Source organism: Puma concolor, chromosome B3, assembly GCF_028749965.1.
Source record: "Puma concolor isolate L17-30 chromosome B3, mPumCon1.1.hap2, whole genome shotgun sequence".
Classification (NCBI taxonomy): domain Eukaryota; kingdom Metazoa; phylum Chordata; class Mammalia; order Carnivora; family Felidae; genus Puma; species Puma concolor.
The window spans coordinates 106,851,573-106,873,073 of NC_141672.1; the positions used below are offsets into that span (position 1 = coordinate 106,851,573).

The 21,501-nt window shown below is 40.7% G+C and overlaps 1 protein-coding gene across 1 annotated transcript in view; it reads left to right on the forward strand.

The window, feature by feature from the left end:
* The window catches only part of TLN2 (talin 2), a 438,278-nt gene that overhangs the window by 238,948 nt on the left and 177,829 nt on the right, over positions 1-21,501 (forward strand). Inside the window, exons 5-9 of the mRNA XM_086710846.1 lie at positions 1,109-1,206; positions 2,655-2,784; positions 3,859-4,011; positions 5,742-5,884; positions 7,361-7,488. Coding sequence (XP_086566972.1) covers positions 1,109-1,206; positions 2,655-2,784; positions 3,859-4,011; positions 5,742-5,884; positions 7,361-7,488 — 652 coding nt within the window. The remainder of the gene's footprint in view (positions 1-1,108; positions 1,207-2,654; positions 2,785-3,858; positions 4,012-5,741; positions 5,885-7,360; positions 7,489-21,501) is intronic.

Consider the following 21,501-nt stretch of genomic DNA (forward strand, 5'->3'; position numbering starts at 1 on the left):
TATTACTTAAAACACTGTTATTTCTAGATTGCCCAAAAATAAAAATACCCCATCCCCAAACTTACTCCAAATTTTGGTTGTCCAATCATTTCTCGTGTCTTTTCTTTTACTCTTTTTCTCCCAGATTAAAAAAAATTTCTTTGGGCTGGATTGCTGTTTAGCTCTGGTGAAGATGAAACCCTATATAGATCTTGGAGTTGTCTTTCTAAGAAACATTAGGATCTAGGACCCTCATTTGGGTCTCTGAGGTTACCTTGAATTACATTCAAGAAAACAGAAGTCTTTATTACACTTATTTATTTTTAAAGATCTATGTGTGTGTGTGTGTGTGCGTGTGTGTGTGTGTATATGTGTATGTAATCTCTGTACCCAAAGTGGGCCTCGCACTCCTGACCCTGAGATCAAGATTTGCATGCTCTCCTAACTGAGCCAGCGAGGTGCCCCAAGACAGAAGTCTTTAGACAGGAAATGATACTGCTTTCCTCCTGCCGCCACGTTCTTATACTTCCTGATCATCTTATGGGATTTCTGTGGAGAACACAGAGCTGTTTTCCAACTGTATTCATAATTTAGTGGAATGGGGGGCAGAGTCTTCCTCTCACTGGCCACTCTTGCTTGACTTTTATAATGCTTTGTTGGGGTGATGGAGGGATTATTTGAAGTGTAAAAGGCTCTATTGGCCTCTCTCTGCCTCAGTGGCCTTGGGCTTAAGTGGTCACTTCCTTAGTTTCTCCATGGCTATCTTGTCATTCTTCATTGGTTCTCTGCCTGGTTTTCATATAGCAAGTGATAGGGAACAAAGCCCAGTGCATAAAATAGAAATTTGGACTGCTCTGTTCTTGATGTTTGCTTAAACTGTAGACATTGCTGCTGCCCACTCTTTTTAAAAAACATGAACCTTCTCTGTGGGTGTTGATTTTACAGCTCACGTCTCATTCTTCCTCATCTGCTTTAGCCCATTGGCTTGCTCGCATTGTCAAAACGAAACCTGTCTGGTAAAAGGAGGGTACCCACATCCTGCCAAATCAGCAGACTCCGGGCTTGGAAGTCCATGATGGTTACGTTGTCATTCTGTCTTTTATTTTTCTCTCTTCTCCTTATCTTCCAGCTTCTGATTATGGGCTGTTTCTCTCAGATGAAGACCCCAGGAAAGGAATTTGGCTGGAAGCAGGCAGAACACTGGATTACTACATGTTGCGAAATGGGGTATGCTGGAGATGTCATGTTTTTTTGTGTGTGTTTTTGGTCACTTTGTCTCGGCTTTCCATAGAAGCCAATATATTAGTATGCCTCAAAGCAAAAGGGAGACCCAGCAATCTGTTTTGCTTCAACGGCAACTTATTGTTTTGATGTAACGTACTCTGTAAGGGTTGTACAGGTAGTGATAGAAAATATCAGCAGTCCAGATTCTTGAAACTCCACAGAGTAATTAAAGCAGCTTGGGGTTAGTGCTTACAGCTGTTGGTACATGCCATGGTTGGACTTGGTAGTTACAAAATAAGACACAGCATCTTTCTGTATAGGAAGTATCCCAGTGACTGATGATAAAAGGTAAGGGTAAATTAGTGGTGAAAAAAAAAAAAATCCTAAAGGTAGTCAGATATTGAATATTAATCAGAATTCTGTTTTTTTTTTAAGAAAATTCATATTAGAGGTAAGCTTAATAACAATCAGTAACAGTAACAAAACATGATTTTGTTGGGAAGTACAGAGAGGTAATGAGTAAAAAGTGTTGTATAGTCTGCTCAGTTTAACGTCTGAGAGAATGGGTTTTAGCGTATGGAATGCAGATATCAGACTGTTGAGTATTCCATAAAGTACCAAGTAATTTTCCGTTGCATAATTCTATCGTTAAGAAATAAGTTAAGGGGCGCCTGGGTGGCTCAGTCGGTTAAGCGTCCGACTTCAGCTCAGGTCACGATCTCGCGGTCCGCGAGTTCAAGCCCCGCGTCGGGCTCTGGGCTGATGGCTCAGAGCCTGGAGCTTGCTTCCGATTCTGTGTCTCCCTCTCTCTCTGCCCCTCCCCCGTTCATGCTGTGTCTCTCTCTGTCTCAAAAATAAATAAACGTTAAGAAAAATTAAAAAAAAAAAAAAAAAAGAAAGTTAAAAAAAGGTCTCTCATTTAAAAGTGACTTCCAGGCCCACTACCCCTGTTTGATCTTGGCATTATGGTGCAAATCACTTCTCTGGGGTCTGATGCCACCACTGTAAAGAAACATGGGGCCATTATTTATTCCTTCGTGACATATGTATTAGAAACTGCCTGTAACTGTAAGATAATTGGAGAAGCACACCACTGTCTTTTTCAATGACAAGTAGGAATTTGCCTCTGCTAATTCTCTTCAAAGCAGATCATCCACAGTCTTTCAGGGAGACATCAGCTACTTTAAATTAACAGAGGTTAGTTTTCAAGAACCGTAAGCTAGAAAAAGTACTTCTCCGGGCACAGTTTCACTATCAGATTTTTAAGAAACCTTTATGGAAGCAGTTAATTGTTAGCATGGGAGTTTCTGTATTAGTGGCAAAAATCTCATGAAAACTTAGCAGGAGGAAATCAGAGTGCTAGGAAAAATTAAATTTTTTTACAGAAGAGGGTCCAAGTTGATGACCTAATTTCCCATGTAGTGTGAAAAGCTGGTGTGGTTCTGCCCTAGGATATTTTGGAATATAAAAAGAAACAGAGACCTCAGAAAATCCGGATGCTGGATGGATCCGTGAAAACGGTGATGGTGGATGACTCTAAGACTGTTGGGGAGCTCCTGGTTACCATTTGCAGCAGGATCGGTGAGTATTGGCATGCCTGGGTTCCAGTTTTTGTTTGGCCATTAATTACATGCCTGTTCCTTTTTCATCCCCATTTGGTGTCTTACCCACTGATTTCCTCCCATTCCTGAGACACTGCTCTCTAAATATGTAAAGCCACTAACTGTTATTGTAAACACATGAATGTCTCACTGAGTCAAAACTGAGAGATTTTATTTCCCTTTCAAAAACAAAAGGAACTTTTTTTTTTTTTGAGCAGAAATATATCCCTTTATTATCTCTCAGTATCTTTTTTTAAGATAAAATTTACTGTCAAGTTGGCTAACATACAGTGCACACCGTGTGCTCTTGGGTTTTGGGAGTAGATTCCTGTGATTCATCGCTTACATACAACACCCAGTGCTCATCCCAACAAGTGCCCCCTCGGTGCCCGTCACCCATTTTCCCCTCCCCCATCCCCCTCCCATCAACCCTCAGTTTGTTCTCTGTATTTAAGAGTCTCTCAAGGTTTGCCTCCCTCCCTCTCTGTAACTATTCAAAAGGAACCTTTTAATTGAAGATAGTATGTTTTAAATCCTATAATTTAGTTTCCTGCCCATGGCTGAGCTTCTGTATAAGCATTGCTGACATCCAGTATTTCCTTGAAGACTGATAGGGACAGCCCATACAATTGATTGCTACACAACTTTTCTTCTTGTAGCTTCTCTTAATGCCCTCAGAGAACAAGTGTGTCTGCTTTTTGCATGAAGCCCTTCAGATGTTTGGAGAAAGTAGGCTGGCCTGTCTTAGTCTTCTCTCCATGCAAAGGAAGACGTGCTCTTTCAGCCACTGCTTGGTTGACATTGCCTTGCCTTGTTCTGCATGATCTCTACTCCATACTTGTTTGTCGAAAACTAGGAGAATCGAATGTGACCTTTTAAACATGGCTTCATTAGCTGAAAAGCCACCCTTTCAGCCAGTTTCTCGATGTGTGCTCCATGGGTGGCTCCCTGATCCTTTGCTGCAGGGGGCGGCTCTGAGTACCACAGGGTGCCCGGCTGGAAGGAGTGACAGGTTCATAATCCCTGGTAATTGTAACCTCATTTCTATTTTTAGGAATAACGAACTATGAAGAATATTCTTTAATCCAAGAAACGATTGAGGAAAAGAAAGAGGAAGGGACGGGTACGCTAAAAAAAGACAGGACACTGTTGCGAGACGAGAGGAAGATGGAGAAGCTGAAGGCAAAACTCCACACGGATGATGACCGTGAGTGTCTGAGAAGGAAATGTGGGCCGGGCGCACGAGGGGCCTCACCTACCTCCCTTCACCTGTGGGACCCAGGGCAGGAGTTTTCTGTTGATTCATTCCCTCTATAAATATCTTGGTCTGTGGCACTAAAAGACCTTAAAAAGGGGGAAAAAATGACTCTGGTGCCATTTCACATCTAAAAAAGGTATCTCATAAACAAATTATGTTCACACTGTTTTCTAAAAAAGCTTCCTATTTGTTTGAACTGGGGTCCAAACAAGGTTGGATGATGTGACACCTCTTTTAGTCTCCAACTTTGCCTCCACCTCTCTCTCTCTCTCTTTCTTTTTTTTTTTCCTTGCAGTTTCTGGAAAGAAAAAAACCAGATAGTTATTTGTATAGAGTTTTCTACAATCTGGATTTTATTGGTTGTGGTATCAGCTAACATGTACTTCTGTCTCTTGTAACCCCTGGGATCTGGAGACTTGATCAGATTCGTGTGTGTGTGTGTGTGTGCGTGCATGTGTGTGTATGTGTGTATGTGTGTATACATTTAAAGTAAAGATTCCTTCTGTGGTGTAGTGTACGTCCAGCAGAGGGTTGTATCTGGTTTTTGTCCTTTTTTGTGATGTTAATAGCCATCGGTGACCATTGTTGACATCCATTATTTCTTAGAGGTTACAAAATGGTAATTATATTATAGGAAAGTTGTCCTCTGTGGACACACAGTTAATATTTGGAAAAGCCAATATGTACACCCCATGCGTCCCCAAAGCCTATGCTACGTGCACCTGGTTGCAGGACATTCCCCACCCCACCGAGGATCATGCACAGTTCATGTAGACCTTTCCAGGCTCCTTCTTTCATTGTCCTTGCTGCTGCATTGGGAAGATGACATCGTTGTCATTACGTTTATTGATCTTCAGTGGGGCTTTCATTTCCTCTGACCCTTTCTCCATTCTTTTTTTTTTTTTTCACCTCATTTGATTTCCAGTTGCATATTTCTTTCCAAGTGAGATGATGGTAGACAAATCCTGAGGATTTTTATAATGTGCATGATACTCTCTCAGGTTCTGCAGGAGATGAGATCACTCCCGCACATTCCCTGTGCTGAAGTTGGTTGTAACCCAGTGAGGCTTGTAATGCTTTCTTATTCACAAGTTGTGTGCTAAGCCCAGGGAGGCTTTTGGGAGTGAGAGCTGTAGAAAATATAGAGGGGTGATCCATTCCTGTGCACCCAGATAACAGGTGAGCATTTTCTGGGATGAGATTCAAACTGGGCCATAGGCAGGGTTCCACCATCCCTGATCCCTCAGTGTCCTGCCCTTCCCTCCCCCTTCCCTCCCCATGACTTTTATTTTCCTCCTCTTTTCTGCCTGAGGGTGGAGGTAACTCCTGATACTCAGTTTATAAATTATTTCACATAATGAGACTGAAGTATCCAGTATTGACTTAAAGGAAAATGCTAACTTGGCTGTCTTGGCATAAAGCATTGATTTTCTTATGACTGTGGGGCTTTAACGAACTTGAGGAATGGCTGGGAATTGGCTCTCCTTTGGTGTTTGGTGCGTCACATGGTACATGATGGCGTATGTGAAATTATTTTGCAAAGTTAAAAAGCACAGTTCTAATATAAGTACTTATAACTGAATATCGGTGTTCCAGAAATCCGCTTCTCTTTTGATAAATCCCTTCAAACTAAGAGGAAGAATAAACCCAATTCTTAGATCTGTCTTGTTGTGTTGCAGTAAATTGGCTGGATCACAGCCGAACATTCAGAGAACAAGGGGTAGATGAACATGAAACGTTGCTGCTTAGAAGGAAGTTCTTCTACTCCGATCAGAATGTGGACTCGAGAGACCCTGTGCAGCTGAACTTGCTTTATGTTCAGGTACAGCATTTAATACTCACTGAAGGTGGGGAGACTTCAAGAAGTTACTGGCTTGTGGTGAAGAGACCCTCAGCTGTGGCCTCCATGGTGTTTGTGGCACGTGGTTTCCATTGGGCACGGTTGAGGGATTCCTCACATGTTTGGTTGTGGTGCCTTTCTTTGGCATCTCAGATTGGGACCTGGTGGCTGGTACTATCTCTCTGTCTCTTTTCCTGACTTTGAGACACTTAACTCTCTCACTGTTGAACTAGAGCTTTCTTTGCTGGTGTCACATACATGTGAATGTTGGCCAAAAAAATCCATATTTCTCATTATTGAAAGATACTCTCTTCATAACCTTTTATGTCTTTACCCTTAACCTATTGTCGAAACTCAGACAAGTCATTGAACTTTTCAGAGCTTGCACTTTGCTAACATGGAAGACGTTGGCTTCACACCAGATGGTCTCCAGTCTTTCTTTGGCTCAAGGAAAACCTCCCTCTTTCTTCTTAGATTCTTTCCTTCCCTCCTTTCCTTTCCTCTCCTTCCATTTATCTACTTATCTGCCCTTAGAAATAATGCAGGGATCAGCAAAATGCCGCCATAGCATTGGCTATGTTTGTAAATAAAGTTTTATTGGAATACAGCTCATTTGTTTGTGTTACACACTGGTGAACCCCTTTAGTATCTCGTCACTTTTATATATTTTCTGCAGCTATTCTCATGTTTCAGTGGCAGAATTCAATAGTTGTTACAGAGACCACATGACCTGCAAGGTCTAATATGTTTACTGTCTGGCCTTTTGACGGGAAAAGTTTGCTGACCCTTGAGTTGGTGGGTGCAGGAATGGCATGGAGGGAGGAGGGCTGGGAGGCTAGAAAGAAAGATGGCAAGGCAGTAAGAAAATGCTTGTTGGTTAAAGGCTCAGAGCCATAGCTTAGAGCAGCTGTTGGAGAGTGGTCTGGGGATCACCTAACTAGAGAAAGAAAAGACAGAAGAATAAATAGCAGTGATGGGTCAGGAACCGGGAGAAAGACTTCAGATATAGTAAGTTCCTGATTCTGGGACTGTGCAATTTGCTTATTTCCCTTAAATGTCTGTAGTATTGAGTTACTGTCATTGGAGTTCTCTCTCCCCCTGCCAACAACGTGTATTACATTGGCCTTTTTCTGGGGATGGGAATTGGGTTGATTTTGCCTCTAGTTAATTTTTCTCTTGCCTCTTTATTTTTCATACTCACTTCTGAAGCTTTAGTTTTAGTATACCGCGTACTGCTGATGCATTCTATCTATAGGCAATTTGGGGTAAGGACTTGTTTTCCTTTTGTTTTAATCCTGTTGTGCTAGTCACCTGCACAGTCCTGATGCGTCCCATTTGGCTGGCACTTTCCCCTTTTGCTCCACAGGGAGGGTGTGCTCAGATGAAGAATTGTGTCCCTGGAGAGTTTGCCTTGTTCCCCCAAGCTCCTGATGCTTTTCACTTCCTCTTGTGTTTCAGGCTCGGGATGATATCCTGAATGGCTCCCACCCTGTCTCCTTCGAGAAAGCTTGTGAGTTTGGAGGATTTCAAGCCCAGATACAATTTGGACCTCATGTGGAACATAAACACAAGCCCGGATTCTTAGAGTAAATAACCTTTTGTTTTTTTCTTTTGTTTTTCTTGTTGTCTGCTCTTCTTTTCAGTGTTTTTGAGCCATATACATAAAATACATACCCTAGTTTCAGTCAATTGTGAGGTTGTTAGCTTTTCCTCAGTTGTGTATAGGATCAAATCTGTGGTCTTTGGGAAAAGCAGGAGGCCTGGAAATTCAGTGCTGGGATGACTATGGAGGCTACTGCTCCAAGTTGGAGCGTGGAGCTTCTATGGAGACCATAGAATCTGTAGTGCTCTGCTTAGATATTGTCTAGTCTGTCCTAGGATATCTCGGGAGTTCCCCAGCGAGCTCAGGCCCTCCATCTTCTGAAACCTCTCCCATCAGAACATCCCTTTTTCACACTGGGCCAGATTTTGTCCTCTTGAATTTCTTTGCAAGACTCTCCTATATTAGAACAACAGAGCATAACAGAGCTTCACATTCTTTATTACAGTATGAGGAAATCTCCGTTGCTCTGAAAGTGTAGGATACACATTAAATACTTCACTCTTCAGGGCGCCTGGGTGGCTCAGTAGGTTGAGCGTCCGACTTTGGCTCAGGTCGTGATCTCATGGTTCCTGGGTTCGAACCCCGTCTGGCCCTGTACTGACAGCTCAGAGCCTGGAGCCTGCTTCAGATTCTGTATCTCCCTCTCTGTCTGACCCTCCCCTGCTTACTCCCTCCCTCCTTCCTTCCTTCCTTCCTTCCTTCCTTCCTTCCTTCCTTCCTTCCTTCCTTCTCTTTCTCTCTCTCTCTCTCTCAAAAAAATATAAACAAGCATTTAAAAAAATTTAAATACTTCACTCTTCCACACATCTGGTCTTTGTCTTGTATAAAATGATGGGGTGTTTGGGGGGAGGGCTCAGTACTTGGAGATTTAAGAGAAAGCACCTTTACAGATACATTATGGCCCCACAGAACATGGGCCTTAGGGTTGAATTTCCTAGAAATGTCCAACAGGACAGACCCAGCCATACTTAGGCTGCTTTAGTTCGAAGTGATCTTGCCCTGTGTTTTGATCAGCTTCTCCAAGGGTTTTGTGTATTTCTTCCTCTGGTAATATTTCTTTACCTATCTCCCCTCCCCCCCCACCTCTTCTGTTTCCTCTTAGCACAGTTGAAACATTTGGTTGAGCAACCCCTTCCCCAATATCCAGAGTGTCTTGACATCAATATCCTGCTGTCATCTAGAATGCAGCTTGTAGAGGCTTTGGTAGCGGGACCTGAGCTGAATGTCAGCTGGGGGCAGACGTCACTTATCTGTAGGGTATGCCAAAATGAGATGTGTTGAGTAGGGCATCAACTGCATTGTGTTCAAGTACATTGAGGAGAAAGGATAACATAAATGCCAACTTGGCCCTTGATCCCACTTTAACTTTGGTGGGAAGTAGCTGGGACCAGCATATGTCCTAGAGTAAGAAGAAAACCTGACTTCTTTGACAGAGGTGACAGAGGTGCTTGGACAACATAGTGTTTGTGCTAAACTGAGTTGTTATCCAAAACAAAACAAAAGAAAACACCCTCTCCCCTTATGTTCGTGAATCCCAAGGAACCTATCCAATGTGCTTCTTTGGCCTACAATATAGGCCTTGAGTGACCTTGAGTCTGAGAATGGCCCTACACATGTCGTGTCACTGACTTTGTTCTGTATTTTCCAAACAAGTCCTATAGTCGAGTGTTCCCAAGGGCCCGTTACTACCCAGTCGGTCTGGCTTCCTTCCTGCAGGAACCATGGGAAGTTTTGCCTTTCTCTGTTCTGTGACACCCCAGATGCCTTACTTGTGTTGGGATTCCAAATGGTATCAGAGCATTGGTATTGCTCTTACAGTGTCTCCTGCAGTTTGGAGGCCTCTGGAAAACCTCATACTTACACTCCAGTAAAAGATGCCCCTTGTCTTACTCTGTGGTAATGAAGGTTAAGCAATCGTATTCGTCTGTTTCGTTTTTCTGAGATTAGAGTAAGAAGCTCATGCCTGTAGTGGTATGTGTATCCTTACTCAGATTCCAAATTAAAACAAGCTTATTATGCCTAGTGGCAATTATTTTTCCTTATGAATTTGATTTACTTTTTAATTAGACCAAATCTAGTCTAGGTAGTGAGGCATTTTCATTTTATGTAGATGTTTAATTGTATACATTATTGCATATACTGTTCAGGTAAAGCTTCCTGAGGATATTCGTCTCCTTTTAATTAAAACAAAACAATGGGGTCACATTTCCCTGACTGTGTGTTGGAAATTCAGAATGTTTTCAGGGATAATAAGTCTGAGCTGTCCCTGGTGACTGGCTGGGCCATTTTTGCCAGCCTGTGTTTTTTCCTACCTGGCTCTCCTATGTACTGTGCGCTTGAATGAATTCAGAGTTTAAAAAAAAAAGGTGAAGAGGTTAGACATGTCACAGAGCCAGGTTAAAGATCCAGCCAGGCCAAAATATCAGCCACATAGCTTCTCAATAAGGTACATTAGTGAGTATATTTCTTTCACTGTTTAAAAAATTTGTACAGCACTTTTGCTCAAAGTCTGCCTACTCTGGACCTTTCTGTGAGGTCTGCCACACCTTTCTTCAGATCCTTTAATGGCTTCTGGACTCAGTACCAGCTTGGTGAAGGTATTTATTTAGAACAACGGAAATCGGAGACTCTGGAAGATTTTCAGTTTTCAGAGATTTAAGGATTATTAAATGGCTCCTGTCTGCTCTGCGTATGGGGGAAATAGATGCAAGAGAGACAGAGACAGAAATAAGACACAGAGCCATGGAGAGCTAGAATCCAGAAAACAGCCAGTTGTCCCAGATCGAGTCTGATGTGCTTTATCTCCATGACCCTTTGCTTCAGGTCCTCTGCAAAGAGCCCCAGAAAGGGATATTTTATCAGAGCGTGAAATAGACCCAGCACAATCCAATAATCATATGCATACTTGATGCTCTTCTGTGGTAAGAAAATGCTTGCAGAGAGCATGCCATCTGGTATTCTTTCACTCCATGAGGACTTCATATGTGTGTTCTATTGTGCCAGGTATAGGAGGACTTAGGATGTGTGTTCTATTGTGCTGGGTATAGGGCAGATAGGAAAATATATGCTAATTCCTTGCTGTTTTTGAGGCTATAGTCTCCTTGGCAAATCAACATGAAATTGTTACTATGGAGAGGTGAAACCTGGCTCTGATTTTAACTACGTTTTGAACGCAGTGTGGTCTATTTAGGATTTCAAAAGTTGCAGTGCAGGCTATAGAGACTGCTGTGAATTATTTCAAGAAAGGTGGCAAAGGTATGGTGCCAGAAGCAATGTTGATGAAAGAATTTAGCAGAATAGAAGGCAAATGTAAAGAACAATTAGCTCAAAACAGCAGTAACACCAAAACCAGTGTAATAATGACGAACTGCAGGCCCCTTAAAAACATGGTGGAAAACTCAAAAAAGTGATCAGAGTCAAAGCCTTCTATGGATCTTACTGTTATCAAAGAAGGTAAGATGCACTGATAAACTTTAGACCTTGAATCAAGTGTGTGTGATAAAACTGAGGGCAGTTCCAGGTGATGGGTATAGAGTGTTCACTGTATAATTCTTTCAACATTTTCTGTGTTGGAGATTTTTCATAATAAAATGTTGGGGAAAGATTCGCAGCTTCAAAGAATAGGAGTAGATAGCAGAACTTCCAAACCAGTGCCAAGGAGGAAGAGCAGAGAGGAGATACAAACAACTTGACCAATGCAAGAGTAGTTGAGCCAGATGGATTATGGAAACATACCCTATGGTATATAAGATGTACAAATTAAGGGAAATACTTCTAAATATTGGACATCCTAGCAAGAAAAAGTAAATCAAACTATTAATAGAGGCTCTCATATTATATAGCTCTGTACTATTTCTAGAAGACACACATTTTAAGGACAGAGGAAAATTTAAAGGCATATAGAAAATAATGCCCTAGGAAACTAGTTAAAGCTAGAGAAGCTGTATTTAATGTCACACAAAATAGGACTTAAGACCAAAAAAACTGAAGTAGAGACAGAGAAGGCCATTATAAAGATAGAAGGACCAATTCACCAGGATGATAAGTTGTGAAACCTGTGTGCACCTGACATTAGTTTAAAATAATTAAAGGAAAAAGATAGTATTACAAGGAGAATTTCAGATATACATTTTTAGTGGAACAATTTAGTGTGCTTTACTCAGAGAGTGAAAAGTAAAACAAGATGAGAATAAAAGATTTTAGTCAAGAGAAAGTAATGAAATAGAAATCATAGAATCAACACAACCCAAAGCTGCTGCTTTGGAAAAATTAATATGTTAATCTCTGGTAAGTTCGATCAAGAAAAAAGAAAAGTAGAAAAAGGCAAAAAAGAAATTATTGGTAATGAAAGTGAGGCAGAACTTCAGATAAACTCGTTTTAAAAATCCTAAGAGAATGAAATGAAAGCTTGAAGCCAAAAAACTAAAAAATAAATTGAAAATAGACACAAAAAGGATGCTGAGAAAATCTGAGTAGATCACTAAACTTGAAAGAAATTGCCTTATTAGTTGAAAATAAACCACACAAAACAACAAAATGAAAACTAGGATCGAGGCTATTTTATATTAATTTTGTTTCCCTTCTCTTATGTTCATCTGTTGTGTGTCTTAAAGTCCTCATATGAGTGAAGTCATATGATATTTGTCTTTCTCTGACTAATTTCACTTAGCCTAATACCCTCTAGTTCCATCCACATAGTTGCAAATGGTAAGATTTCAGTCTTTTTGATAGCTGAGTAATACTCCAGTGTGTGTGTGTGTGTGTGTGTGTGTGTACATACATACATACATACATACATACATATCACATCTTCTTTATCCATTCATCCATCGATGGATGTTTGGGCTCTTTCCATACTTTGGCTATTGTTAGTAGTACTGCTATAAACATTGGGATGCATGTGCCCCTTCAAAACAGCATATCTGTATCCCTTGGATGAATACCCAGTAGTGCAGTTGCCAGGTTGTAGGGTAGTTCTATTTTTTTTTGAGGAACCTCCATACTTTTTTCCAGAGTGGCTGCACCAGCTTGCATTCCCACCAACAATGCAAAAGAGATCCTCTTTCTCCACATCCTCGCCAACATCTATTGTTGCCTGAGTGGTTAATGTTAGCCATTCTGACAGGTGTTAGGTGGTATCTCGTTGTCGTTTTGATTTGTATTTCCCTGATGGTGAGTGATGTGGAGCATTTTTTCGTATGTCAGTTGGCCATCTGGAGGTCTTCTTTGGAGAAGTGTCTATTCATGTCTTTTGCCCATTCCTTCACTGAATTGTTTTTTGGGTGTTGAGTTTGATAAGTTCTTTATAGATTTTGGATACTAACCCTTTATCTGATATGATGTTTGCAAATATCTTCTCCCATTCTGTCAGTTGCCTTTTAGTTTTGCTGATTGTTTCCTTTGCTGTGCAGAAGCTTTTTATTTTGTTGAGGTCCCAGTAGTTCATGTTTGCCTTTGTTTCCCTTGCCTCCGGAGACGTGTTGAGTAAGAAGTTGCTGTGGCCAAGATCAAAGAGGTTTTTGCCTGCTTTCTCCTCAAGGATTTTGATGGCTTCCTGTCTTACATTGAGGTCTTTCATCCATTTTGAGTTTATTTTTGTGTATGGTGTAAGAAAGTGGTCCAGGTTCATTCTTCTGCATGTCGTAGCCCAGTTTTCCCAGTACCACTTGCTGAAGAGACTGTCTTCATTCTATTGGATATTCTTTCCTGCTTTGTCAAAGATTAGTTGGCCATATGTTTGTGGGTCCATTTCTGGGTTGTCTATTCTGTTCCACTGATCTAAATGTCTGTTTTTACTCCAGTACCATACTGTCTGGATGAGTACAGCTTTGTAGTACAGCTTGAGGTCCGGGATTGTGATGCCTCCTCTTTGGTTTTCTTTTTCAAGATTACTTCGGCTATTCAGGGTCTTTTCTGGTTCCATACAAATTTTAGGATTGTTTGTTCTAGCTCTGTGAAGAATGCTGGTGTTATTTTGTTAGGGATTGTACTGAATATGTAGATTGCTTTGGTTAGTATAGCCATTTTAACAATATTCTTCCTATCCAGGAGCATGGAATCTTTTTCCATTTTTTTGTGTCAATTTCTTTCATAAGGTTTCTATAGTTTTCAGTGTATAGATTTTTCACGTCTTTGGTTAGATTTGTTCATAGGTACTTTATGGTTTTTGGTGCAATTGTAAATGGGATAGATTCCTTTATTTATCTTTCTGTTGCTTAATTGTTGGTGTATAGGAATGTAACCAATTTCTGTGCATTGATTTTATATCCTGCAACTTTGCTGAATTCATGGATCAGTTCTAGCAGTTTGTTGGTGGAATCTTTTGGGTTTTCCATAGAGAGTATCATGTCATCTGCGAAGAGTGAAAGTTTGACCTCCTCCTGGCCGATTTGGATGCCTTTTATTCCTTTGTGTTGTCTGATTACTGAGGCTAAGACTTCCAATATTATGTTGAATAACAGTGGCGAGAGTGGACATCCCTGTCTTGTTCCTGACGGTAGGGGGAAAGCTCTCAGTTTTTCCCCATTGAGGATGATATTAACGTTGGGTGTTTCATATATGGTTTTTATGATCTTGAAGTATGCTCCTTCTATCCCTACTTTCTTGAGGGTTTTTATCAAGCAAGGACACGGTCTTTTGTCAAATGCTTTCTCTGCATCTATTGAGAGGATCATATGGTTCTTGTCCTTTCTTTTATTAATGTGATGAATCACATTGATTGTTTTGCGGATATTGAACCAGCCCTGCATCCCAGGTATAAATCCCACTTGGTTGTGGTGAATAATTTTTTTAATGTATTGTTGGATCCGGTTGGCTAATATCTTGTTGAGGATTTTTGCATCCATGTTCATCAGGGAAATTGGTCTATAGTTCTCCTTTTTAGTGGGGTCTCTGGTTTTAGAATCAAGGTAATGCTGGCTTCATAGGAAGAGTTTGGAAGTTTTCCTTCCATTTCTATTTTTTGGAACAGCTTCAAGAGAATAAGTGTTAACTCTTCCTTACATGTTTAGTAGAAATCGCCTGGGAAGCCATCGGCCCTCTATTCTTGTTTTTTGGAAGAGTTTTGATTACTAATTTGATTTCTTTATTGGCTATGGGTCTGTTCAAATTTTCTTTTTCTTCCTGTTTCAGTTTTGGTAGTGTATATGTTTCTAGGAATTGGTCCATTTCTTCCAGATTGCCCGTTTTATTGGCATATAATTGCTCATAATAATCTCTTATTATTATTATTACTGCTGGGTTGGTTGTGATCTCCCCTCTTTTGTTTTTGATTTTATTTATTTGGGTCCTTTCTTTTTTCTTTTTGATCAAAGTGGCTAGTGGTTTATCAATTTTGTTAATTCTTTCCAAGAACAAGCTTCTGGTTTCATTGATCTGTTGTAATGTTTTTTTGGTTTCGATAGCATTAATTTCTGCTCTAATCTAGGATCAGGCTATTTTAGGGAACAGAAAGAAAGAAAATTTTAAAAACCTTCTCACCTTAATTTGGAACTAGCAGAATCAAACAGAGTGCAACGTGACATGTATTTTGATGTAACTGCCAGTTATGACTAGTTTCTTGTAGGAATGGAACATTTATTCAGCAATTTATGGCATGCCTTCTAGGCACTGGGGATAGAGCCATGTAAAAAACACAAACATTTCTGCCCTCATGGAACTTACATTCTAGTGCAGAGGGGCAGATAATAAGTAAAATACAAAATAAGAAAAAAGATGAAAACGCAAGACTAAAAAAATGGAACTATCACTCTGGGCAGGTGATGCAATTATCTGCATATATAATCCACTTGGTTGGCAGAGAAACTTCTTAGAGTTAATATTATGAGGGCTCCTAGAAAAAAGATAAACATATAATGGCTCATCACCACCTAGGTCCAAAACAATAGTATTCATACTCACCTGCAGGGCTGGAAAACAAAATACTATTTATTTATATATGGCAAATAGTATTCCCATACATACAAAAAGAAAATGTAATTTTTAAAAGGAGAGACCTTTGGGATGCTTGAGTAGCTTGGTCATTTGAGCGTGTGACTCTTGATTTTGGTTTGGGACATGGTCTCACAGTCATGGAATTGAGCCCTGCCTCTGACTCCACAGTGAGTGTGGAGACATCTTGAGGTTCTCTCCCTGCCTCTCCCTCTTCCCCTTTCCCATTTGACCTCTCTCTCTCTCAAAAACAAAAAAAAACCAAAAAACAAAAACAACTTTTAGAATAAAAAGTATGATTTACCTATGAATAGAGGTATCTAAAAAGCTCCAAGATCTAACCAATAAAATGATAAAAGTTCATTGAAGAGCTAAGTCAAGATCTGAATAAATGGAGTGGTTTGTTAGATTAATGTACAGGAAAACTAAATGTCATAATAGCAATTCATTTTCATCTATAAAATGCAGTTCAATTTTAATCCAAATCCCACATACCAAGTAATGAGAAAACCTAATTTTAAAATGTATATGAACCTCTTAACCTCTTCCTACCTGTTTTGCCTACCCTCCAACCCCTCCCATCTCTGGTAATCCACAGTGTGTTGCCTGTATCTGTGAGTTTGTCTTGTGTGTGCATTCGTTGTTTAGATTCCATTTGTAAGTGAAATCATATTTGTCTTTCTCTGACTTAGTGATAATATCTTCTAGATCTATCCATGTTGTTGCAAATAGTAAGATTTCATTCTTTTTTGTGTTTGGTTGAATAATATTCCATTGTGTACATATACACCACATCTTCTTGATCCATTCATCCATCGATGGACACTTGGATCACTTCCATATCTTGGCTATTATAAATAATGCTGCAGTGAACATAGGGATGCCTACATCTCATTGAATTGGTATTTTTGTTTTCTTCCATTAAATACCCAGAAGTGGAATTGTTGAATTGGATTGGTGAAGGAGGTTGAGATACAGGCTTTCAGTTATCAAGTAAATAGGTCATGGGATGTAAAACATAGTATAGGGAATATGGTCAATAATATTGTAATAATTTTATATGGTGATAGATGGTCTTACAGTGGGGTTCATTTTGTAATTTGTAAAAATACTGAATCACTATGATGTACATCTGAAACTAACAGGATATTGTATGTTAATCATATGTGAGTAAAAAAAAAAACTTATAAGATTATATGTATTTGTCAATATAACCATCAAAAAGTAACATGTACCAGTCAAGCCTGAAGAATGACGAAGGCTAATTGAAGGACTCACATAAATACCCAATTTCTTACAAAGCTATAGTAATCAAAATACTCTATTACTGATGCTGGGTGATAAGAGTTCTACAGATTGATAAACCTATATTTATTGAAATTAAAATATTGGGCGAAACCTATTACCAAAATAAGAGTGAAGCTCCACAGTGTGGAAGAGGAAATTTGCATATTTGCAAAGCACACTACAAACAACACATTAATATCCAGAAATCATTAAGAAAAGAAAAAACTAAGGAAATGATCACCCTGGATAGCAATAGGTACTTGAGAAAAGAGGAAACTCGACTGACTTATAAAGATAGGGAAAAATATTCAGTCTCATAAGTAAACCAAATGCAAAATCAATAAGGGTATAGCATTTCGTGTCCATTAGATGGGGCACAAATTTAAACGTGTGAAAACATAAAAGTGCTTTACAGAGGAAACCAGACGTTTCAGAAAATGAACCTGTTGAATTTAAAAATACACACAAAGAGAAACAGAATATGTTGTTTATAGATACAAGGAGGTGAAGAAACATAATCAAATATGCATGGGAACTATAAGGAAGTGAACATAGGGAGAGAAAGAAGGATGGTTTGGGACTTCAGATAAATCTATAATTTCTCTTTATTTTTTTTTTTCAACGTTTATTTATTTTTGGGACAGAGAGAGACAGAGCATGAACGGGGGAGGGGCAGAGAGAGAGGGAGACACAGAATCGGAAACAGGCTCCAGGTTCTGAGCCATCAGCCCAGAGCCTGACGTGGGGCTCGAACTCCCGGACCGCGAGATCGTGACCTGGCTGAAGTTGGACGCTTAACCGACTGCGCCACCCAGGCGCCCCATATAATTTCTCTTTAAAAACAGGTAGCAATCAGAAAACAAATATGACCACATGATTGGTATATTCCCAATGTTTCTGCAATTAACAGTTCTTTAAAAAAGAAAAATGCAAATAGTCTGTGAGGTAACAAAAGCTTGGATTCACTGAGGTTGAACATATAACATCTGGCGAAGGCAAAATTAACAGGCCTTGGAGTTCACACAAGGTTCCACGGTGCTGTGTGCTGCAGGGGGAAATAGCCAGTGGTTGGGCACGGGAAGGTGGGTAACAAGTGAGGACCCCTCTCAGCCCTGAGGACCATAGCCCTTTGTCTTGTGGGCATGTGCCTTGGATGTGTTCTATTGAGAAAACAAAGCAACTCAGGCTCTGAATCTCTGTTGAAGAAATCAGAGTGGACTTGGAAGTTTTTCACCACAAACTCAACATAATTCTCTTGTCAACAAGCAAAGCTTTTGACACAGTAGGAGGCCTCGAGTCAATTTTTCTCTTGGCGTTTGTTCAAACTCCTATTCCTTCTTTGGACTTGGTCTTTGGAATAATTTGGCTGTGGATTGTGTTTTCAAACTAACGGTGAAGGAGGCATTTCAGCTTGGTTTTTTTTTTAATTTTTTTTTTAACATTTATTTTTGAGAGACAGAGACAGAACACGAGTGGGGGAGGGGTAGAGAAAGGGAGAGACACAGAAACTGAAGCAGCCTCCAGGCTCTGAGCTATCAGCACAGAGCCCGATGTGGGGCTTGAACTCACGAACCGCAAGATCATGACCTGAGCCAGAGTCGAATGCTTAACCCATTGAGCCACCCAGGGGCCCCGCAGCTTGTGTTTTTCATCCGTTCTGTCTTACCTCCTGTTCCTTACCATTACCAGCCCGTAGTTTCTTTAGTGTTTGCCTCTGCCATTATGTGCCTGACAGCCTAGGACTCTCCTATTGGTTTGAGAAGGCCATGACTGTCCATGGTGCCTTCATGTTACCCTTTAGCAGCAGCCTCTTAAAGCTGGTGCCTACCTCCCTAACTACTTTCAGACTCCGGGACTTTCAAACCAGTTGCTGTCTGCCCCAAGTTGCCTCTGAGCCCCGGACAGGTTCCAGTCCTTAGACAAAAGGGCATAGCGGTTGGTTCGGGAGCTTGGACCTGCTGTGTGGCTGAGGTTAGGTCCTCAAACCCTTTCCCGAGCTGCTTCCATGCCATCTCCACTCTACACTTCTTACCACTTTAAGTGTTTCCCAGCTCAAAAGATGTTTCCTTCCTCCCCTGTCATCACCACAGTTAGCCAGGATTTAACCAGTACCCTCAATTGCACAGATATATTCGTCTTTGACTCTGGCTTCAAATTCTAGTGTGTCTGATTCCATCACTTGAGCTTTCAGCCCACAGTGTTACTGGTTCTCCAAATTCAGCATACATCACAATTGTGTGGAGGGCTCGTTAAAACTCACAGTGCAGGGCTTTGCTTCCAGAGCCCCTCCTTCGGCAGGTCCAGGATGAATCCTGAAATTTGTCCCTTCTGAGCCATTTCCAGATAGTGCTGATGCTGATGGTCTTGGGATCAGGCTTTGAGAACTTTAGGTGCTATCAAATTTGAAATGTTGTTGCTGGTCGTTTGGTGATTTACCATGAAGGTTGCACTTAGTAAACCTGGGTGTTACAGTGTCCTGTGGGTGACACTGCCCCCTGCTTATACACTTCTGCTTTCCCTCCCCTCTAAGTCTCCACCCTTTGCTGGGTAAACACCTGACTGCTTTGTGTGTTCCTTTCTGAGAAATAACACTCCTAGGAAGGAATCTGTCTACTTTGCAGGTGATCGCACCAGCTTAGAGAATGGTGACTTGGCTGTGCTCATGCACTTGGGGCAGCTCTGGGACCAGTGAGAAGCAGGTCCACATTTCTCGAAATCAAAGCTGACTCATAAACTTGTATACGTCTTGCCAGACCATAGAATATCTTTAAGATCCCTCTTTTGGAATTTCTTGAAGAAGCAGCTTTAATTTTATATTAAAAAAAAGTGAATATCTAGATTTGAGTCTAGACCCTGCTCCCCCAAATGTGTTGATTAAATTCCCCTTGTTCAGGGACTTCTGGACATTTCTAAAAATTGCTACTGCTATGGTAATTTTCATCATTACATGATTTGGTGTTTCTCGTGTTTTATTCTTTGTGTCAAGGTTCTGAAATACTGATCACATGGTAGATTTGTTGATTAAAGGATAACTTGGAAGGATCAGAGTGTTGAGTGGCTAGGAGTGTGGTGTCTGGAGACCACAGAAGAGGCTTAAGTTATTGGTTGTGGTTAAGGACAATATAGCATCACTGAACCTCATTTTTCATGTACAAAATAGGATATTTTCTTCCAAGGGCTTTTGTCAGAATTTAATTAATCTACTTATATATGTAAAGCACCTGAAACAGTGTTTGACTTTAATAAACAGCAGCTATTAACAGAAATCCTCTATCAACATAGTTTTAGTCTTTTGATAATTCAAAAAGACATTTAAAGTACAGAATATAGGATATCTACATCTCTGAAACCCTGCAATTAAACTTGCCACTTCTGCGTTCACTTGCTTGTCTTTTGATGAAAGACCAAAGTTTTTTCTTGTTGCGGATCCCCTTGGTTAGGGTTCTTTTGTTGTTTTCTTTGGATGAACCCCATCACCTAGGAGAGAATTGAAAGACAATCCTGAAGCAATCCGAAGATGAGCTATTTTTAGATTTTTGTGGTTTCCTCTTTTCAGTATTTTACAGTTGTCGCACATCTAGTAACTTTTTAAAAATGTTTACCTTTCTTAAGCATTCAGTAGCTTTCTTTTTGTACCAGGTTAGCAGTTTCTGGGCGGTGCTGGCTTATTACATTATCATGTGATGCATGGTCAGCAGCAAGGGTGGACAAAAAACACAGCTGAGTTGGCCACTGGCTACAGACTTTCAATTTCCCATTGATCTTGAGCATGTAAGAAGAAGAGCTCAAATTAGCCCACCATCCTAGGGAAATGAAGGATGTTATAAGTGCACCCAGAAAAAGGTGTTCTTTAAAAGGCTCGGTGTATGGGGCGCCTGGGTGGCACAGTCAGTTAAGTGTCCGACTTCAGCCAGGTCACGATCTCGCGGTCCGTGAGTTCAAGCCCCATGTCGGGCTCTGGGCTGATGGCTCAGAGCCTGGAGCCTGTTTCCGATTCTGTGTCTTCCTCTCTCTCTGCCCCTCGCCCGTTCATGCTCTGTCTCTCTCTGTCCCAAAAATAAATAAACGTTCAAAAAAAAAAAATAAAAAAATAAAAGGCTCGGTGTAACAAACCCATGGGGGAAGGGAAGGAAAAAAAAAAAAAAAGAGGTTAGAGTGGGAGAGAGCCAAAACATAAGAGACTGTTAAAAACTGAGAACAAACTGAGGGTTGATGGGGGGTGGGTGGGAGGGAGGGAGGGGAGGGTGGGTGATGGGTATTGAGGAGGGCACCTTTTGGGATGAGCACTGGGTGTTGTATGGAAACCAATTTGACAATAAATTTCATATATTAAAAAATAAATAAATAAATAAAAGGCTCAGGGTAAGGTTTGGAGGAGGAGACTGCTACCCTTTTAAGAAGGGAATATTGAAGGACGCAGTAGGAGGGACTTTGCTTGGCCAGAGCCTGCTTAATTAAGAGAAAAATGTCCAATCAGGTTTGACAATCTGACCCATTTTCTCAAAGAAGGCTGACAGATTTCACTTGCATGCATGTCCCAGATGCTTAGGAACTTTCCAAGCTCGGGTTTGGTAATCACAACAGCAACTGGGCTGGAACTGCTGCATTGCTGGCTGGCAGGCAGGGGTGACAGGCTGCCTGCTCCCCCTAGCTTCACTCTGACACTGTGAACTTTGCTGATTTACTGGAGAAAAACACATGCCACACATGGGCACACACACACTTCATATTTTCAAATACCTTACAATAAACTCCCAAGTCAACTCCTGTGACATCAAGG